General features: G+C 46.3%; 2 protein-coding genes across 3 annotated transcripts; both read left to right on the top strand.

The window, feature by feature from the left end:
* The first annotated feature begins 2,555 nt into the window (after window positions 1-2,555).
* Window positions 2,556-19,618, top strand: HCAR1 (hydroxycarboxylic acid receptor 1). 2 transcript variants are annotated; one of them, XM_057305942.1, is made up of 2 exons: window positions 2,556-4,664; window positions 17,499-19,618. In XM_057305942.1, the coding sequence occupies exon 1, from the start codon at window positions 3,454-3,456 to the stop codon at window positions 4,465-4,467; it is 1,014 nt and encodes a 337-aa protein (XP_057161925.1). In that variant the 5' UTR covers window positions 2,556-3,453; the 3' UTR covers window positions 4,468-4,664; window positions 17,499-19,618. The 2 variants fall into 2 exon arrangements, with proteins under 2 accessions (XP_057161925.1, XP_026370580.1); XM_026514795.3 differs by lacking the exon at window positions 17,499-19,618 and adding an exon at window positions 6,146-6,397.
* Window positions 17,642-19,618, top strand: HCAR2 (hydroxycarboxylic acid receptor 2). The gene has a single exon (XM_026514794.4). It carries the CDS (start codon window positions 17,642-17,644, stop codon window positions 18,728-18,730), a length of 1,089 nt encoding a protein of 362 aa, XP_026370579.1. The 3' UTR covers window positions 18,731-19,618.
* Window positions 19,619-20,464: the final 846 nt, after the last annotated feature.

The raw sequence follows: 20,464 nt of genomic DNA, 5'->3' as shown, positions 1-20,464 counted from the left end.
TGTTGCTCCCCTTTCTCTCTTTTCCAACTATTCTTCTGATCCTTCATGATGCCGCTCACTCCAAAATGGCTCCCCGCTCCCACTGAGTTCAAAGTCCCTTGTAAAACAGCTCCACTCGACTGGCCTGTTTTATTCCTCATGGTTTTGTGACGTGGACTCCAGATTCCAAACTCCTCAAATGCCTCTCTTCTTACTTCGTCCACACGCTTCATTTTGTTTGGAATGTTTGTTCCTTCCATTTCTGCCCCTACAAATTCTAACAGCCCTCCCTCATTCCCCTCATTCACAAAACTCTGGTGGCCAGTTGTATTTTTTTTTTTTCCAAACACATTTTAAAGTAAAGTTGTAGCTACAGAGTCAAAATATAGATGTATATTACACTGTACCGTCCACAACCTCACATACCGTCTGTGGTGTGTCTGCTACATTTTGAAAAATACCACCTCAATCTGCTTATTCAATGTGCTTTTAAAAATTGTTATTTATGTAGTTGGCTTATTTTCCCTACTAAACACTCAGCTCCAGACAGCGAGTAATATCGTCCTCATTTGAGGGATCCTAAAGCATCTAGCAAAAACACCTTACAGGTTCATTGAATAGGCATTCTTAAATCAGTAAAGCCTCAATTGGCATCAGGCACTGTGATCAGTAGCTAGGAGTAAAAATAAGATCAGTAATAAAATTTGGTTTGAATTTTTTAAGACTACTTCTTTATTTTATATTTTTAAGATTTTATTTGTTTATTTGACAGAGTGAGAGAGAGCACAAGCAGGGGGAGCAGCAGAGGGAGAAGCAGGATCCCCACTGAGCAGGGAGCCCAATGTGGGACTCGATCCCAGGACCCTGGGACCATGACCTAAACCAAAGACAGATGCCTAACCCACTGAGCCACCCAAGCACCCCAGACTATTTCTTTTTTTAGAGAGGTTTTAGGTTCACAGCAAAATTGAGGGGAAGGTACAGAGAGTTCCCATATATCTCTTGCCCCACACATGCACAGCCTCCCCTATTATCAGCAGCAGATTTTCAGGGAAATGAAAACCTTTCTTCTGTAATCCTCTGCCTTCCAGAGAATTCTGCAGTCAAAGAGAAAGAGAAGGTGATTTGGCAAGAACGTGGAAAAAGAAGGCACATGTCAGTCATTTGAGAAAAGGGAAGCACTCCTGTTTACAAGAATCTCAACAGTGTGTGTTCACACAGAATGAAGAATCTTTTCCATTTGTTGAAAAATCCAGCCTGACCATATTAAGGTATTCACCACGAACATGGACTTTGTCTCCCAAGGACCTCTTGGATTAGTGGGGAAGCTAAATGGACATGTTTAAGGGACACACTTATTTATTAGAAGTTATGAGACTAACAAGTAAAATGTGAGGAGAAAAAGTAGCAGGATGACATTGGAAAGGTAGTTGGGGAACCATCTATGAAGGGCCTTGTACACCAATCTGAGGAATGTGACCTTTAGCCTAGAGCGGAAGTGGCAAACTTAAAATCCCACAGAGACCAGGCACGTAACTGAGTGAAGCTGGCCAGGTAATAGGGAGTGGTGGGGACTGGGGCAAAATGGAGAATGTTTACCCTGTCTCAGGGGAGCAGCTACTCTCAGCTCCGGCTGATTGTTACTACGTGGGATTGTTGGCCCAGAGCAGCCAGATCTTCCAGTTTTCCAAGAGAGTCTGGAAATCCAGGTTTTTATAGGACAGTCCCAAGTTTTTAAAACATGTGGCCCAAATCCATCTGGCTTTAGAACCCAGTATGGCTCACAGGCCATATAGGGATCACCATGGCAGCTGGAAGGGAGCGAATGAAGGCTTTTTAAAAAAGGATATGATCCCGTCTGTGCTTTAGAAAAATCCCATGGTGGTGTGGAAGAGGAATTACAGGGAATAGATTAGAGGAAAGGAAACCAGTCCGGAAACTCTCTCAATAGTTTCCACAGGTGGGAGGTGGCAGCAGACAATGTGGGGTAGGGGAATGTCGCTGGGCTGATTTGGAGTCTGGGATTCAGTGGGAAGACCTTTGCTTTAATCAGCATCTGAAAAGGGGCACCTCGGTGGCTCAGTTGGTTAAGCAGCTGCCTTCAGCTCAAGTCATGATCTGGGGGTCCTGGGATCAAGTCCCTCAACCGGCTCCTTGCTCAGCAGGAAGCCTGCTTCTCCCTCTCCCTCTGCTGCTCCCCCTGCTTGTGCTCTCTCTCTGGTCAAATAAATAAATGAAATCTTAAAAAAAAAATCAGCATCTGGAAGGAGTGTATGCATTTTCTCAAGGCATTTCCTGCCCCTGCACCCCTTTCCTAAGTTGGGAGCTGAAAGGCACAGGGCAGATAGATCACCTCTAAAGCCAAAGGATAAGAAATTTTAGCAAAGACTCTGCTCTTGGGTGCAGTCTAATTTTACCTGTGATTATTTTGGAGATAGACTCCTTGACCAACTGCCCAGCCCTCACTTGCCCCACCAGCGGACTCAGCACGTAGTTCAAATTAAAAGCGTATCTATCATTGGGTATTTGGCTTTTTTGAACGGCCAGTGGGAAACGCAGAGCCAAATCCTCTTTTGCAAACAGCAGAGAGAGGAACTGGCTCCCCAAGACGCAGCTGCATGGAGACAGACACATGAGAGGTGACTTCAGATCCGTTGCATGGTCTTGCCAGTTGTGCAACCGGTCATTTGGGCCCAGGGAAGGATGCAAAGGGCAGGAGGTGTGAATGGAGGGAAGGAAAGAAGACGCGCTTCACAGAATTTTTCTAACACCCGACAAGTGCTGTTTTTAGAGGTTTTCTCCTCCACAGACCCTTCTGAGTTTTGACTGCTATATTTTTGGGTGCGGGCAGAGGAAATGGCTCTGAGGAGCTGTGGAGCAAAGCCTCCCCCTCTGGCACCGCCTGGAAGAGCCCCATGGGATGGGGAGAGGACGGGGCAGTCAGGCAAAAGGTTAGGGGAGGAAAGCAAAGGCAGAGGCCCAGAACGGCTCCAGGAAATGTTTGTATTTCTCCACCGGGAGGGAGGACAAACAAGCTTTTTTCGTGCCTTCTGGGCAGCTTTGCACGCTCCCCAGCACAGGAGTCTGAAGAGCAAGACTGAGGCTGGAAAGAAAAACCGTTCTGGGGCTGGCCGCGGCCACTGCTCTAGGGCACGACTCTCACTGGACCTGCCTGCCGCTCCCCAGAAATGACCACTTGCGTGTCAAAGCCCGGCCGTGCCCCGTGCTTGCCCTGCGGGGGAGACAGGTAGCGTGGGCCGGCCTGCCGAGAGGACCTCCCTGAGCCTCTCATCTCCCGGCTGAAGCCCCTGCTCTCGCAGCGCTGGCTGCGTGCACCCCCCCGGGCAGTCGGGACCCGCATCCCGGCGTGAGGAAGCCAGAAAACCAGCGGCCGGGTGAGTGGGTAGCGTTCAGAGGGGCATCTGTGTCTTTGTGGGGACTCCGGGGGCCACAGACACCGGTCCTCTGTCCACCATGGACAACGGGTCGTGCTGCCTCATCGAGGGGGACCCCATCTCTCAGGTGATGCCCCCACTGCTGATCCTGGCCTTCGTGCTTGGCGCGCTGGGCAACGGCATCGCCCTGTGTGGTTTCTGCTTTCACATGAAGACCTGGAAGCCGAGCACTATTTACCTTTTCAACCTGGCCGTGGCCGACTTCCTTCTCATGATCTGCCTGCCCTTCCGGACGGACTACTACTGGAGACACAGGCAATGGGCCTTCAAGGACATTCCCTGTCGGGTGGCCCTCTTCATGCTGGCCATGAACAGGGCGGGCAGCATCATCTTCCTCACGGTGGTGGCCGTGGACAGGTACTTCAAAGTGGTGCACCCCCACCACATGGTGAACACCATCTCCAACCGGACTGCGGCCGGCATCGCCTGCGCCCTTTGGACCATGGTCATCCTGGGGACTCTCTATCTTTTGATGGAGAGCCATCTGTGTGTGCATGAGAAGACCGTATCTTGCGAGAGCTTCATCATGGAGTCGGCCAATGGCTGGCACGACATCATGTTCCAGCTGGAGTTCTTCCTGCCCCTCGGCATCATCCTGTTTTGTTCCTTCAGGATCGTTTGGAGCCTGAAGCAGAGGCGGCAGCTGGCCAGGCAGACTCGGATGAAGAAGGCTACCCGGTTCATCGTGGTGGTGGCCATCGTGTTCATCACGTGCTACCTGCCCAGCGTGTCGGCCAGACTCTACTTCCTCTGGACGGTGCCCTCGAGCGCCTGTGACCCCTCCGTCCACGTAGCCCTCCACGTCACCCTCAGCTTCACGTACATGAACAGCATGCTGGACCCCCTGGTGTATTATTTTTCGAGTCCCTCGTTTCCCAAATTCTACACCAAGCTCAAAATCTGCAGTTTGAGACCTAAGAGTCCAGGACGCTCCAAGACCCAGAGGCCGGAAGAGATGCCAATTTCAAACCTCTGTCGCAAGAGTTGTGTCAGCGTGGCAAACAGCTTCCAGAGCCGATCCGACGTGCAGTAGGCTCTCCAAGTGTGTGGAATGGCACTGAAACAGGCAGACAGACAAAACCAGGCAGGACAGACTGACGACTTAGAAACAGTTCGTGCGAAGGGGCCAGAGGCTTTGAAAATGCCGCCCTTTCTCAGCTCTGTCCTCCTCACTCTGTCTGGAAACGGAATGCAGGTTACTATGCCTTTTTGGACGGTTCCAGCTGAGAAGTGAGTCAGTTGCCTTGCTATGACCCGATTACAATGACGGGACAAGACGTGCATGAAGTGGGGCTTGTGTGTATTGGGTGGGGTGATGGGAAGAGCTCGGCTACCGTGTACTTTTAAGCGGCTGAGTAAATAGGCATCAGTGGGTAAACTTGTCATGTTCTCTCTCTGGGGGAGTCGGTGAACTTAATGACTTAGCAGTATTTCCTATCCTCGGACCTTAAGTCGTTACTTGTTTTAGAAAGCAGACACCAGAGTAAGTCAATAGCTTTATTTCAGGCTGAGTGAGGCTCTGTCGAGGAGATGTCTTGACCTTCATGACTGTCATCTTCTCAGGACCCCTCGGGTGCGGTTCTGATATCTCAGTAGCCCAAGAAGAACAGTAGCAAAACAATCTGCTCCGACCTTCTCAGAGCTCCACATTTTTCTGCAAGTCTTTGCATTTTCAAAGAAGGTGCTGGGGGCTGTGTTTACCTGCCCCGGAGTTTTCCAGTGGGAGCTGAGTGCTTGGAAAAAATCCCGTTGGCCTTTGGGAAGCGCTGACTCTAGTGGGATTGCTTTCGACCGCTTGTTATGTGACTATGAGTTGAGGTTATTTATTCATTCATTCTCCAAGTAGGTACTGAAGGCATATTCTGTGCTGGGCACTGTGCTAGTATCCTTTTTCCCTGGAGGGTCCTTAGTCAATTCCTGTGTGACAGCAAAGTATTTGGGGGTAGGGCAAACAGAAAGGTTAGCACTCTCACCCTCTCAGTGAATATAGTTTCTAGACCTGTTCACGGCAAACATCGGTATATTCCTCCTGTTTCAGGCTTCTGTACAAACACCAAAGGGTGGAAAGGGTAATGTCCTTGACGCGCGTGAATTTCCCACACATGTACCTGGGGCCCTTAAAACTAGATGATTCTATGAAATGAGAGGCTGCCTCTGCCCTGTATTAGGGGGGAGGAGTCCACGCCAACCTTAGGTCTGTTCTCAAACCATTCTTGGCTCTTTTGTTTACACTTTCTCAAATTTCCAGGGTACTCTCTGCACCAGATGACCTTACCAGCTTTTAGTTCTTTGGGCCTCGAAACACTCCTATCGGCTGTTTTTTTAATTTCCTTTTGCAGAGGCTCCACACAGCCCGGCGATGAAAAGTATGGGCTCTGGAAGGTCCTACGAACCTAAATTTGAATTCCAACTAGCCCACCTATTGGGTGTGTGATCTGGGGGCGGATTTTATTTCAACAATCAGCTTCCAGTTCCTCATATGTCAAACAGGAGGAACAATGATGTGGATTTCGAGAGGTTGGTGGGCGGATCCCACGAAACGTAAGCTCCCCAAGCAGAGGGATTCTGTTCACGGTTACATCCTCTCCAGGGCCTAGAAGAGTGCCCGCACATCGTAGGTGCTCAATAAATATTTGAATGAATAAATGAGGGTAGGCAAGCATGAAGCGCTGTGTCTGGCAGGAAGGACTCAATAGGATGACTTCCGGCAGGACGCAGTTTGCACACAAAGATGCTGAGGCACGGAAGCCATTGCCCTCGGGGTTCGGAGTTGCCAGAGTAGCTGCTCTATGATCACTACCTGAATTTCCCCGCTACCCAGCTGCCTGGGGAACCTACATCCTCCTGAAAGAAATCTGTGGAAGCCCACACTTCTGCTTTGGATTCTACCCCTGCTCCTAATTCTTTCCCGGACTGCTCCTCCTTTGTTGCTTCCTGTGAATAAAAATGATTTCCAAAAGCGAGTCCGCATCCCGTGTGTGATTCGCGAACGCTTTACCCTCCAAAGGAAAAAGCGTAAAACAATCCAGAAGCTCAGGGTAGGCAGAGGTTCTCACTGAGAAACAGCAAGAACAAACAAAAAAGGGGGAAAAAAGAAAAACCCAAACACAGTTTAGGCCCCGATTTTACTTCCCTTTTCAAATACACAGAATGTGACTAAAAAAGAAATCTTATCAAGTGTTCTTCAGAAAGTGTAAGGATGAGGATTACAGCTTTGTTTGAGTAAACATAGGACCCTTTTGAGCTCGTGCATGAAGCTGGGGCCCTAAATTTTATATATGTATTTACACACACACACACACACACACACACACACACACACACGCAGGTTGAGATGAAATAGAACAAACGGGCTCACATATGGACCTAACTATATTCACTTTCCAGTGATGATACAGTAGGAGTGGGAAGGGGTTAATATTTTATCCCTTGTAAAGATTCATTCATTCATCCATTCATTCACTCATTCATTCCATCTTTCAAGGCACAGTAGAAACACAAATGGAAAACACAGCCCCTGATCCTGCGGGTTCTATTGTAGAAACCAAGGGGAAAAAATCGAATCACCATTCAGAGTAACTGTGTGAAAGTGGTAAGTATAGAGGTCTGCGGGAGAGCCCAGGGGCTTCATCCTGACCCCGGGGGGTTGGGGAGGGCTTCTCAGAGGAAGTGACTCCTGAACTTAGCCCTGGGGGTTGCAAAGAAGGAAACCAGATGACTCAGTGCGGAAAGGTATCCCAGTGAGAGAGGGTGTGGTGAGAAAGGTCACTTGGGAGCTGCGGGAAGGTCAATGGGACAGGAATGAAAGGTCTTGGGGGTCTGAGGCAATCTGGGAAGAGGTGAAGCCATGAGATCCACTGGATAGAGGTCTGTTCACAACTCTTTTTTTGTTTTGTTTTGTTTTGTTTTGTTTTAAGAGGGAGCAAGGGAGGGCCAGGGGGAGAGGGAGAGAGAGAAACTCAAGCCGACTCATTGCTGAGTGTGGACATGGGGCTCAATCTCACAACCCTGAGACCACAACCTGAGCTGAAACCAAGAGTCGGACGCTTAACCAACTGAGCCACCCAGGCACCCTCACAACTTTTCTTGCTGGAAGATTCATGACTAGCCTTTCAGATTCTTTGCTTTTTAAAAAAGAACTAAATTTCTTTAATTATCAAAGGCAGATATGTTTTTGATCAGAATTAAAAGAACATGCAAATATATAAAGAAGTTAAAGTCTTCCTTCCATTCTCCTTAATCTCATTTCCTAGAGGTTGATGACACTTGCACACAGATGACAGGTTGGGGTATAACATGCTTGTGCACAGATGACGAATCTCATTTTGTTTTGCGGAAGCAGGACACACAGAAAGATAGTTTTACAAGGTAGTTTTGTCATAAATAGCTTCCTACATCAGAACAGAGATCAAACTCAAGGTTTTTAACTCTATTTCATTGTATAAACAAACCACATATGGTTTATTTAACCAATGGCCATTTATTTAAAGATTTATTTATTTATTTGAGAGAGAGAGAGAGTGCAGGGGGAGGGGCAGAGGAAGAGGGAGAGAGAGAGTCCTAAGCAGACTCCCCGACTCAGGGCTCCATCCACGACCCTGAGATCACGACCTGAGCAGAAACCAAGAGTCGGTCGCTCAACCAACTGAGGCCCCCAGGCACTCCAACCAATGGCCTTTTAATGGACATTCAAGTGATTTCCAATTTTCCCCTATTGCCACCATGCTATGGTGAATAATTTGAATGATGTATCTTTGGGCACATGTGCTAGAGTTTTTGAAAGAAGATTCAGAGACATGGAAGTGCTGGGTCAAAGGACAGGTGTACTGGGTGAAGCAGTGCACGCAGTGGCGAGAGCATAGACCCTGGAACCCAACTATCTGGGTTCAAATCCTATTTCCTTTACTCACTAGCTGCATGGCCTCGGGCTAGTTGCTTAACCTCTCAATGCTTTACTTTCCTTGTCTGTAAAATGGCACAAGAATAGTACCTGCTGATAGAATTGTTTTGAGTACTAAATGTATTTAAATGTATAAAGCACCTAGAATAGTGCCTGACAGAGAGTAAACACTAAAAACAAAACAAAACCCAAAGTCCTACTCTTTTAAAGTGATGAAGTCCAATCATCAATTTTGTTGTTGTTGTTCGTGTGTTTGGAGTTGTGCAAGGAAGGTTTGCCTAAGACAAGGTTGAAGGCTCACGCATAGGTTTTCTTCTACGAATTTTGTCTCACGTTTAGGTCTATAATCCATTTTGAGTTAACTTTTGTATTTAGGGCAAAGAAGAGATCCGACTTCCTTCGATTGCACGTGGCTATTCAGTGGTCCCAGCAGCACTGATTAAAAAGACTGTTCTTTCCCCCACTGATTTATCTTAGAACCCTTGTGGAAAATCAGCTGACCACAAATGGGAAAGTTTATTTCTGGACTCTCAATCGTGCCCTATTGATTTACATCTTTATTCTTATGCCAGAAGCACACTGTCTTGATGACTGGAAAGTGTTTGAATAGAGAACTGTGAGTTCGACTTTCTTCTTCTTTTTCAAGATTATTTGGTTATTCTGGTTTGCCCTTAGGTTTTTTACATGAAATTTAACACTATATTTCAAACCCCTGGAAGACTGTTATCTCTCTCTCTCTTTTTTTTTTTAAGGGATTTTATTTATTAGAGCACCTGAGTGGCTCAGTCGGTTAAGCGTCTGCCTCTGCCTCAGGTCATGATCCCATGGTCCTGGGATGGAGCCTGGAGTCCCCTCCCTGCTCAGCCGGGAGCCTGTTTCTCCCTCTGGGGGGGGGGGGGGCTCTGGGCTTGATCCCAGAGCCCTGAGTTCATGACCTGAGTGGAAGGCAGACATTTAACCAATTAAGCCTCCCAGGCACCACTCTTCTCTTTTCTTTTTGTATTTCTCTGCCAGCCAGTAAGGCCAGCTTCCTCTCTAATTCTTACTACTTCTCAATTTCTCCTTCGTCTTCCTTAGTGGTCCAGAGGTCTCTTATTTCCCACCAGCCAAGTGTCCCAACTCGGAGTTGCTTACCACCTACAGGGGCAAACCCCCCACAACGCCCCCCATGAACAGCGCTTCCCGCACTCCCACCCTCATGTGACCCCTCTTGGTAGAACATGGACAAGCTCCGTGACTCTTTTTAACCCACAGAAAGTGCTGAATGTGAGGTTTCCAAGCCCAGGCAGTAAGAAGTTCTGCTTGTCTGTTTTTTGAAAGCCTTGAGAAGCCTCGTAAGAACTCCAGCCAACCCTGTGGAAAGAACATGCGAAGAGGCCACACAGGCAGATACAAGACTATATGGAGAGGGAGGGAAGGCCAGGTGTCCCAGGGTCCTGCTTGAGCCTAGCTGCCCCCAGACAAGAACTGGCTAGCTGAGCCCAGTCAACTCATAGGATCAGGACACATAATACCACCATGTTTGTTTCAAGCCACTAAATTTTGTGGTGGTTTGCTACGTGGCAATAGATAAACAGAAGTCCCAGCTAAGTCCAAAGATAAATAGTGAATTACTTAACCTAAGACTTAGTTTTCTAATCTGTAAAATGGAGATGATGGTGAGGATAATCGTAGAACATCACTCACAGGGTTTTCGTGAGGATTAAATGAGATCATGTGTGCAAATCTCTTAGCACAATACCTGGCACAAAGCAGACAGATGATAAATGATAGCAATTTTTTTTTTAAGATTGTATTTTTAAGTCATCTCTACACCCAATGTGGAGCTCGAACTCACAACCCAGAGGTCAAGAGTCGAATGCTCTGCTGACTGAGCCAGCCAGGGGCACCTTGCTATTATCATTTTTAATTAAAAAAAAATTGTTCAGTCCGGTTCAGTGGTACACATCCAAGCTGTGATAAGAGAGTGAGGCATAAAGATTCAAGTTAATTGTCAAAGTCATAGATTTTAAGTGGAGTTTCCACAAAACCCGGTGGGATCACTCACTGCCTTAGCTGTTGAAATGATTCATTACAAGTTCCTGTACAACTCATGCACCAGTAAGAAAAAACATAAATATATAAAAGAAGGACACAAACAAGACAAAACCTGCCCAGGGCACAGCGGGAAGACCGGAAATTCCACAGCGGGCACCAGAATCCAGGGAGGCTGGAATTTATATTCGGTCTGAGTGGTGGTGAACTTTCGGTTAGAATCATAGAATGAGCTGGAAGATTATCTCATCCCTCAATTTATTTATTTTTCAAAGATTCTGTTTTATTTATTTGAGAGAGTGAGAGAGCACAAGCAGGGGGAGTGGCAGGCAGAGGGAGAAGCAGACTCCTCACTGAGCAGGGAACCCAAAGTGGGGCTTGATCCCAGGACCCCGGGATCATGACCTGAGCCGAAGGTAGACGCTTAACCAACTGAGCCACCCAGGCGCCCCTAATCCCTTAATTTATACATGAAGAAACTCAGGTAGTTGATGACAGCTTCAGACCAAGCATCCAGGCCTCCAGCTTTTCTCTTTTTTCAAACTTAACAGTATTTGTTGTTCTTTCCTAATTTTACCCAGGACCGTTGTTTTTATTTTTATTTAATTTAATTTTTTTAGGGGCGCCTGGATGGCGCAGTCGTTAAGCGTCTGCCTTCGGCTCAGGGCGTGATCCCGGTGTTCTGGGATCAAGCCCCACATCGGGCTTCTCCGCCAGGAGCCTGCTTCTTCCTCTCCCACTCCCCCTGCTTGTGTTCCCTCTCTCGCTGGCTGTCTCTATCTCTGTCGAATAAATAAATAAAATCTTTAAAAAAAATTTATTTTTTTAAGTAGGTTCCATGCCCAACGTGGGGCTGGAACTCATGACCCTGAGATCAAAGAATCAGATGCTCTACCAACTGAGCCAGCCAGGTGTCTCAACGACTGTTGTAAGCACACAAATATTATAAAACTGTAAAACTTAGAAAGGGAGGGAACCTTGCAAATTCCAGCTCCCGGAAATAAATATTGTTAATAGTCGGTTTTTCTGACTCTTAGTTAATAAAGTTAATAAAGGTTCTTAGGTTTGAATATCACCGACAAATCTACACTCGTCCAAGAAGGAAGCAGGATATTCACAGGCAGCAAGGACAGGAAACAAATACCAATCATTTCACTAGAGCTATAATACACCCACATAAGATGACCTCAATCCAGAGTAGTAGCCTTACGAATGAGGCAATAATATAATAAAAGTCCATGTAGTTAGTTTCTTTTTTTTTTTTTTAAAGATTTTATTTATTTATTTGACAGAGATAGAGACAGCCAGTGAGAGAGGGAACACAGCAGGGGAGTGGGAGAGGAAGAAGCAGGCTCACAGCGGAGGAGCCCGATGTGGGACTCGATCCGGTACGCCGGTATCACGCCCTGAGCCGAAGGCAGACGCTTTAACGACTGCGCTACCCAGGCGCCCGATGTAGTTAGTTTCATGATTAGGGACACAGGCTTTGAAGCCAGTGCCAGATTCAAACCCAAAGCTGTGCGGTTACTGGCTAGGGTAGCCCTGAATCTTACCAACCTCTCTGAGCTTCACTTTCCTCATTTTGAAATCAGAGTCAGTAATGGGCCCTACTTTGCGGACTGCAGTCAGGATAAAACACAACCGCGGATTTAAAGTATTAGCACATCGGGTGCCTGGGTTGGCTCAGTTATTAAGCATCTGCCTTCAGCTCAGGTCATGATCCCAGAGTTCTGGAATCGAGCCCCGCGTTGGGCTCTCTGCTCAGTGGAAAGCCTGCTTCTCCCTCTGTGGCTCCCCCTGCTTGTGCTCTCTCTCTCTCTGACAAATAAATAAAAACTTAAAAAAAAATAAAATAAGGGGCGACTGGGTGGCGCAGTCATTAAGCGTCTGCCTTCGGCTCAGGGCGTGATCCCAGCGTTCTGGGATCAAGTCCCACATCAGGCTTCCCCACTGGGAGCCTGCTTCTTCCTCTCCCACTCCCCCTGCTTGTGTTCTCTCTCTCGCTGGCTGTCTGTCAAATAAATAAATAAAATCTTTAAAAAAAATAAAATAAGATAAAATAAAGCATTTGCGTACTGGGTCTGCAATATTGGAAGCTCTCTGTAACGTATGTGCCAATGTCACCTTAACTTTTTTTTTATATTGAGGAATAATTGACATACAACATTATATTGGTTTCAGGTACGACATAAAAATTTGATATTTGTTGGGGCGCCTGGGTGGCGCAGTCATTAAGCGTCTGCCTTAGGCTCAGGGCATGATCCCAGGGTCCTGGGATTGAGCCCCACATCAGGCTCCTCCGCTGGGAGCCTGCTTCTTCCTCTCCCACTCCCCCTGCTTGTGTTCCCTCTCTTGCTGGCTGTCTCGGTCAAATAAATAAAATAAAATCTTAAAAAAAAAAAAAGATTTGATATTTGTGTATATCGCAAAATGATCACCACAACGAGTCTAGTTAACTCTATCATTGTACATAGTTACGGAATTTTTTTCTTGTGGTGAGGACTTTTAAGATTTACTCTCTTCGCAACTTTCAAATATGCAATACAGTATTATTAGCTAGAGTCACCATGCTGTACATTACATGCCCAGGACTTGTTTATTTTATAACTAGAGGTTTGTACCTTTGGACCTCCTTCACCCATTTTGCCCACCCTCCACCCCCCGCCTCTAGGAACCACCAATCTGTTCTCTGTATCTATGAGCTTTTTTTTTTAATGATTCCGTATATAAGAGAAATCATACGGTACTTACCTTTTTCTCCCTGACTTATTAGCATAATACCCTCACAGTCCATCTATGTTGTCCAAATGGCAAGATTGCATTCTTTTTTATGGCTCAATAATTTCATTCTTTTTTGTGGTTCAATAATATTCCTTTTTCTTTTTTTTTTTTAAGATTTTATTTATTTATGGGGTACCTGGGTGGCACAGCGGTTAAGCGTCTGCCTTCGGCTCGGGGCGTGATCCCGGCGTTATGGGATCGAGCCCCACATCAGGCTTTTCCACTATGAGCCTGCTTCTTCCTCTCCCACTCCCCCTGCTTGTGTTCCCTCTCTCGCTGGCTGTCTCTGTGGAATAAATAAATAAAATCTTTAAAAAAAAAAGATTTTTTTTATTTATTTATTTCACAGAGAGAGAGAGAGCCAGCGAGAGAGGGAACACAAGCAGGGGAAGTGAGAGAGGGCGAAGCAGGCTCCCAGTGGAGCAGGGAGCCCAATGCGAGGCTTGATCCCAGAACCCTGGGATCACGCCCTGAGCCGAAGTCAGACGCTTAATGACTGAGCCACCCAGGTGCCCCAATAATATTCCATTTATATACATACATTTTTTTTTATCCATTCATGTGCCTATGAACACTTAGCTTTTTCCCATATCTTGGCTATTGTGAACAGCGCAGCAAGGAACATGGGTGTGCAGATATCTTTCAAGTTAGTGTCTTCATTTTCTTCGGATAAACACCCAGGACTGGAATTGCTGGATGGTATGGTATTTCTTTTTTTAATTTTTTGAGAAACCTCCATATTGTTTTCCATAGCGTTTGCACCAATATCCATTCCCACCAACAGTGCGAGAGGATTTCCTTTTCTCCACATCCTCACCAACACCTGTTATTTCCTGTCTTCTTGACAACAGCCATTCTAACAGGTGTGAGGTGATATCTCATCGTGGTATGGATTTACATTTCCCTGATGATTAGTGATGCTGAGCACTTTTCATGTACCTCTTTGTCATCTATATGACTTCTTTAGAAAAATGTCTATTCAGGGGTGCCAAGGTGGCTCAGTCCGTGAAGCATCTGCCTTGGGCTTGGGTCATGATCCTGGGGTCCTGAGATCAAGCCCCATATTAGGTTCCCTGCTTAGCAGGGAACCTACACCTCCTTCTCCCTCTGCCCCTCCCGCTGCCCAAGCTCTCTCTCTCTTTCAAATAAATAAATAAAATCTTTTTAAAAATGTCTATTCAGATTCTCTGCCCATTTTTTAATCAAACTGTTTTGCTGTTAATTTGTATTAATTCTTTATATATTTTGGATATTAACCCCTTGTCAGATATATAATTTGCAGATATTTTCTCCCATTCAGTATCTTGCCTTTTCATGTTGTTAATGGTTTCCTTTGCTGTACAGAAGCTTTTTAGTTTGGTGTAGTCCCACTTGTTCATTTGTGCTTTTTTGCCTTTGCTTTTGGTGTCAAATCCAAAAAATCATTACCAAGACCAAGGTCAAGGAGCTTAATGCCTACGCATTCTTCTAGGAGTTTTATGGTTTCAGGTCACATGTTCAAGTCTTTAATCTATTTTAAGATTTATTTTTTTTTAAGATTTTATTCATTTATTCATTTGACAGAGAGATAGCAAGAGAAAGAACACAAGCAGGGGGAGCAGCAGAGGCAGAGGGAGAAGCAAGCTCTCCACCAAGCAGGGAGCTCGATGTGGGGCTCGATCCCAGGATGCCGGGATCATGACCTGAGCCGAAGGCAGACGCCCAGTGACTGAGCCACCCAGGTGCCCTAAGATTTGTTTATTTTAAAGAGAGAGAGGGAGAGTGCATGGGTGCTTGTGTGTGCGTGGGGAGGGGCAGAAAGAGAGAATCTTCAAGCAGACTCCCCGCTGAGTGGGGAGCCTGATGCAGGGCTTAATTCCACAACCCATAAGACCATGACCTGAGCAGAAACCAAGAGTTGGACACCTAACCAACTAAGCCACTCAGGCGCCCCTTTATAAGGTTAATTTTTGTGTACAGAGGGAAGGAGGAAGGGAAAAAATAAGTTACTTTTAATGTACAGTGTAAGACAGTGGTCCAGTTTCATTCTTTGGCATGTGGCTGTCCAGTTTTCCCAATACCATCTGTTGAAGAGGTTGTCCTTTCCCCAGTGTATATTCTTGGCTCCTTTGTCATAAATTAATTGACCATATTTGCATGGGTTAATTTATGGGCTCTCTGTTCTATTCCACTGATCTATGTCTCTGTTTTTATGCCAACACCACACTGCTTTGATTACTATAGCTTTGGTATATAGTTTGAAATAAGGAATGTGATGACTCCAGCTTTGTTCTCCTTTCCCAAGATTGCTTTGGCTGTTCGGGGTCTTTTGTGGTTCTGTACAGAAAATTATTTTTTTTTTCTATTGAATTATTTGTTCTATTCTACAAAAAATGCTACTGGAATTTTTGCTTGTTCTATTTCTACAAAAAATGAATTATTGTTCTATTTCTACAAAAAATGCTATTGGAATCTTGATAGAGATCACATTGAATCTGTAGATTTCTTTAGGTAGTATAGACATTTTAACAATATTTGTTCTTCCAATTCATCAGCACGGAATATATCTTTTCATGTCTTTGTGTCTTCTTCAATGTCTTTCATCAATGTCCCATAGTTTTCAGTGTACAGGTGCTTCACCTCCTTGGTTAAATTTATTCCTGAGTATATTCTTTTTTATTTATTTTTTATTTTTTTAAAGATTTTATTCATTTATTTGACAGAGATAGAGACAGCCAGCGAGAGAGGGAACACAAGCAGGGGGAGTGGGAGAGGAAGAAGCAGGCTCCCAGCGGAGGAGCCTGATGTGGGGCTCGATCCCAGAACGCTGGGATCACGCCCTGAGCCGAAGGCAGATGCTCAACCGCTGTGCCACCCAGGCGCCCCATATTATTCTTTTTTTAAAAAAATATTTTATTTATCTATTTGACAGAGAGAGAGTGTGTGTGTGAGAGAGAGCACAAGAGGGCGGAGCAGCAGGCAGAGGGAAAGGGAGAAGCAGACTTCCCTCAGAGTAGCGAGCCTGATGCTGGGCTCAATCCCAGGATCCCGGAATCACGACTTGAGCCGAAGGCAGATGCTTAATTGGCTAAGCCAGGCAGGCGCCCCAAATTTCCTATTTTTAACTCAAAGTAGAAGTAACACATTTTAGAACCTCTTGCTCAGCAAGGATCATAGCCCAAATATAAAAGGGTAGAAATGTTCTATAGGGTTACACCCAATTATACTAAAGAGCAAAGAAATGATGTGTGAAATGGCAATCTGGGGTGAGGCACAGTTCAAAGTCTTCAAAGGTTCCATCCCTCAAAGTTTAATTTTCTGAAAATAGAGGCTTTTAAAATATCAGGCACATGCACTTAGTGGGGCGAGGCTGTGGCAGGGCGGGGGGTGGGGGGAATAGGAGGATACGGGAACTCTCTGTACTTTCTGCTCAATTTTGCTGTGAATCTAAAACTCTAAAAAAAAAATAACGCTTATTGAATTTTAAGAATCACATACTTCAGGGGCGCCTGGGTGGTGCAGTTGGTTGAGCGTCTGACTCACGGTTTCAGCTCAGGTTGTGATCTCAGGGTTATGAGATCGAGCCCCACTTCGGTCTCCATTCTCAGCACAGTGTCTGCTTGACATTCTCTCTCCCTCTGCCTCTGCCCCTCCCACTTGCGTGCTCTCTCTCTCTCTCTCTCTCTGAAATAAATAAATTAATTAAAAAAAAAAACTCACATACTTCAAAATAAATTGCTTACTTGAGCACAGAAGCCTATCAAAGTCCAAAACAAACAAAAACCCCAATTTATTGTAACATACCACTGGCAATCCAAACCAGGTTCAAGTTTCCAAACATCTTATGAAATTGTATGCTGTTCTCAAGTATCTTTTCTCCTTTCTCCTAACTAGAGCTTCATTGCAAAGTGTGGAAAAGCAATCCGTGTTTGTACAGAGTATATGGCAGGGAAGCATCAAATGCAACACGTCTGTCCTCATCAAATAGACAATTACTGTCTTTGTGTTTCCAAAGAAATCATATACATGCTACTGTTTCTTATGTCATATGCATGCTACTACTTCATAGTCGTTCTTAATATTTCTAGAAAACCATGCTGTTTAGCACAGGAAATTATTATTGCCGTTGTTGTTTTGTTCATTCTGTAAGCCAACCACCCAACAGTGAATTAATTCTCTCATGTTAAGCAGCCTTCCAAAGGGAAGCCCTCCACACTGCAGTAATTCACAAATGACAGTCGGCTTGCCTAAACTTATCCTTTACATTTAGGAAACTTTGTGGGTTCCTGTCTTCCCCAGGGGATTTTTATTACTTGTTTATGCAAACAGCAGATTGCATAAGAGCCTTGCTGGCTTTTTTTTTTTTTAAGGGATTTCGTCGTTTCCTGGTAAGCACTCAGTCACCAGTTTCATCACCCCGACATGACATAAAGGCGGGAGCTGAACCTCGCGTTCACCACTCAGACACACACCTCTTTCCTTGAGCACTCACTAGGACCGGCTCGTTCCACTCATGAACCCGCACCAGCAGCAGAATCATTTTCTGGAAATAGACAACAAGAACTGCTGTGTGTTCCGGGATGACTTCATTGCCAATGTGCTGCCACCGGTGTTGGGGCTCGAGTTTGTGTTCGGGCTCCTGGGCAATGGCCTTGCCCTGTGGATTTTCTGCTTTCACCTCAAGTCCTGGAAATCCAGCCGGATTTTCCTGTTCAACTTGGCCGTGGCTGACTTTCTCCTGATCATCTGCCTGCCATTCTTGACGGACAACTACGTGAGGAAGTGGGACTGGAGGTTCGGGGACATCCCTTGCCGGCTGATGCTGTTCATGCTGGCCATGAACCGCCAGGGCAGCATCATCTTCCTCACGGTGGTGGCCGTGGACAGGTACTTCCGGGTGGTCCATCCTCACCACGCTCTGAACAAGATCTCGAATCGGACAGCGGCCATTATCTCCTGCCTCTTGTGGGGTGTCACCATCGGCCTGACGGGTCACCTCCTGCACAAAAAAATGATCAGGAACCGAGACGCGAATTTGTGCAGCAGCTTTAGCATCTGCCATACCTTCCGGTGGCATGATGCCATGTTCCTCCTGGAGTTCACCCTGCCCCTGGGCATCATCCTGTTCTGCTCGGTCAGAATCATCTGGAGTCTGCGCCAGCGACAAATGGACAGACATGCCAAGATCAAGAGGGCCATCAACTTCATCATAGTGGTGGCCATCGTCTTCATCATCTGTTTCCTGCCCAGCGTGGCCGTGCGCATACGCATTTTCTGGCTCTTGCACACCACGGGCACGAGGAACTGTGACATCTATCGCTCCGTTGACCTGGCGTTTTTCATCACCCTTAGCTTCACCTACATGAACAGCATGCTGGACCCTTTGGTGTACTACTTCTCCAGCCCATCTTTTCCCAACTTCTTCTCCACCCTGATCAACCGCTGCCTGCAGAAGAAGACGCCACAAGAGCCAGATAATAACCAGAGCACAAGCATGGAGCTCACGGGGGATCTGAGTACTCTCAGGGGTGTACCAGACAATTTAGTGGCCCACCCTGGGGAGCCATGCGACCCGTCTTATCTGACCCCAGCTTCTCGCTAAATAACTGAGACAAGAAGAGAGATTGTCACCAAGAACCAAGGTCTCTGGGAAAATAGTTTGGCTTGGTGCACAGAGTACCATCATGAGACGTGACCTGTGGTTTCCTGGAACTTCCAGATTCAGAGAATAGGATTTAGAGGAGGCGTGTGGCAGAGTGGGCTGCCTGGTTGTGGAGCGTCACCAGAGGACTCTTGGGGGGAACAGAGAGTAAAGCTTCTGAAACTTCTGCTCAATCTCTGACACTCACGGAGCCGAAGACGGCAAAACTGTCCACACGTCTGCCAAGTAGAGCTGGAGCCAGGGAGACGCCCATCAGCACCTGTGATTCACTGGCCTCTTTCCCTCACCTGCCTGAGGCGGGGATGGTTCTCCGCTCCGGGGGGGATACCCAGTCTGTTGGTGGGCTCTAGCTGGGATAAGGAAATCTAAGTGGTTGGAGGGGAGTTATGGCCCCTGGGGGGAGGCCAGGAATCATTAAACAAGCCAATAGGTCACCCACATTCCATGGGACCAATTCATCTTTCAGCCAAGCTTTAGCCGAAAAGCACTGGGCAGAGAGACTCGCAAGCTTTGATTAATATCTGAGTTTCCGGTAGTGGTAAGAGAGGGTTTAGCCAGGGCAGGATGGAGCAAAACAGTCTTACTAAGAGAAAGGAAAGGCATTTGTGCAGTGCAGCTAATCCATTCCTCTCCTGTTGACACTAATTGGAATGCTGAGCGGCTAGAGGCTTCGGAGAAGGCAGCTGCTTCCCACTGCTGTTTGGTTTTGTCGTTAAAAGGGAAATGCTGCCCAGTGGTTAGAGGGAGAAGGGTCCTCCTGGTTCGTTTGCTTGTGTGTCTGTCCTTATACAAAATCCACCACTTCAATAAATTTTGATATGAGACGCACAGTCTGGTGTTGCATGTGTCTGGGTGATGGTTCACAGAAAGGGACTTCTTACTTAAGCGGAGACCTTTACTGGTTGTTAACTGTGTCCTGATAGAAAAATACCAAATACTGTCAAGTGAGGAAAGGAGGTAGATGCTGAGGTGCATCCAGAAAGAATTAAGTAAAAATTACACATGTGTTAGGACTAGGATGAGGAAGGGCTGGGAATAAGGAAACATAATTTAATTTGGAAGGGTGGTGTGCACACACAGTTTCAGGAGCCCTGTACATTCTATTTAGAGTTGTGTGACTATTGCTATTACTATTTGTGTATTAGAAAAGGAATCGCGGGGCGCCGGGGGGTGGGGGCCCAGTCGTTAAGCGTCTGCCTTCAGCTCAGGGCGTGATCCCAGAGTCCTGGGACCGAGCCCCACATCCGGCTCCTCCGCTGGGAGCCTGCTTCTTCCTCTCCCACTCTCCCTGCCTGTGTTCCCTCTCTCGCTGGCTGTCTCTCTCTCTGTCAAATAAATAAATACAATCTTTAAAAAATAAAAATAAAAAAATAAAAATTAAAAAGGAATCGGGACAGACGGGGGTGTTTTCATAGGAGGGAGGGAGAAGAAAGAATTTCCGATGGAATAGTTTCAGTTCCCAGTTCTGGGATGGAAAGGCGATGTACTGGTTTGAGTCTGTGATCAGTCCAAGTTTCTGTTACGCTTTCATCCCCAACCTGTCACTCCTTGATTCTTTAGCAAGATGAGTCTTGCTTTGCCATCCTGACTCAGATACAGATAAGAAAGGTAGCTATTCTGACTCCGAGCCATAGCTGAATGGCAGTCAATGAAGGACAAGAGACAGACATTCTG

Source organism: Ursus arctos, unplaced genomic scaffold, assembly GCF_023065955.2.
Source record: "Ursus arctos isolate Adak ecotype North America unplaced genomic scaffold, UrsArc2.0 scaffold_34, whole genome shotgun sequence".
Classification (NCBI taxonomy): Eukaryota; Metazoa; Chordata; class Mammalia; order Carnivora; family Ursidae; genus Ursus; species Ursus arctos.
The sequence above is the reverse complement of the archived record's forward strand: the minus strand, read 5'-3'. Positions and strand labels throughout refer to the sequence as shown.

Bases quoted from the DNA above. Each gene is read 5' to 3' on its own strand.
- HCAR1 (XM_057305942.1), top strand. From the start codon at position 3,454: ATGGACAACGGGTCGTGCTGCCTCATCGAGGGGGACCCCATCTCTCAG.
- HCAR2 (XM_026514794.4), top strand. From the start codon at position 17,642: ATGAACCCGCACCAGCAGCAGAATCATTTTCTGGAAATAGACAACAAG.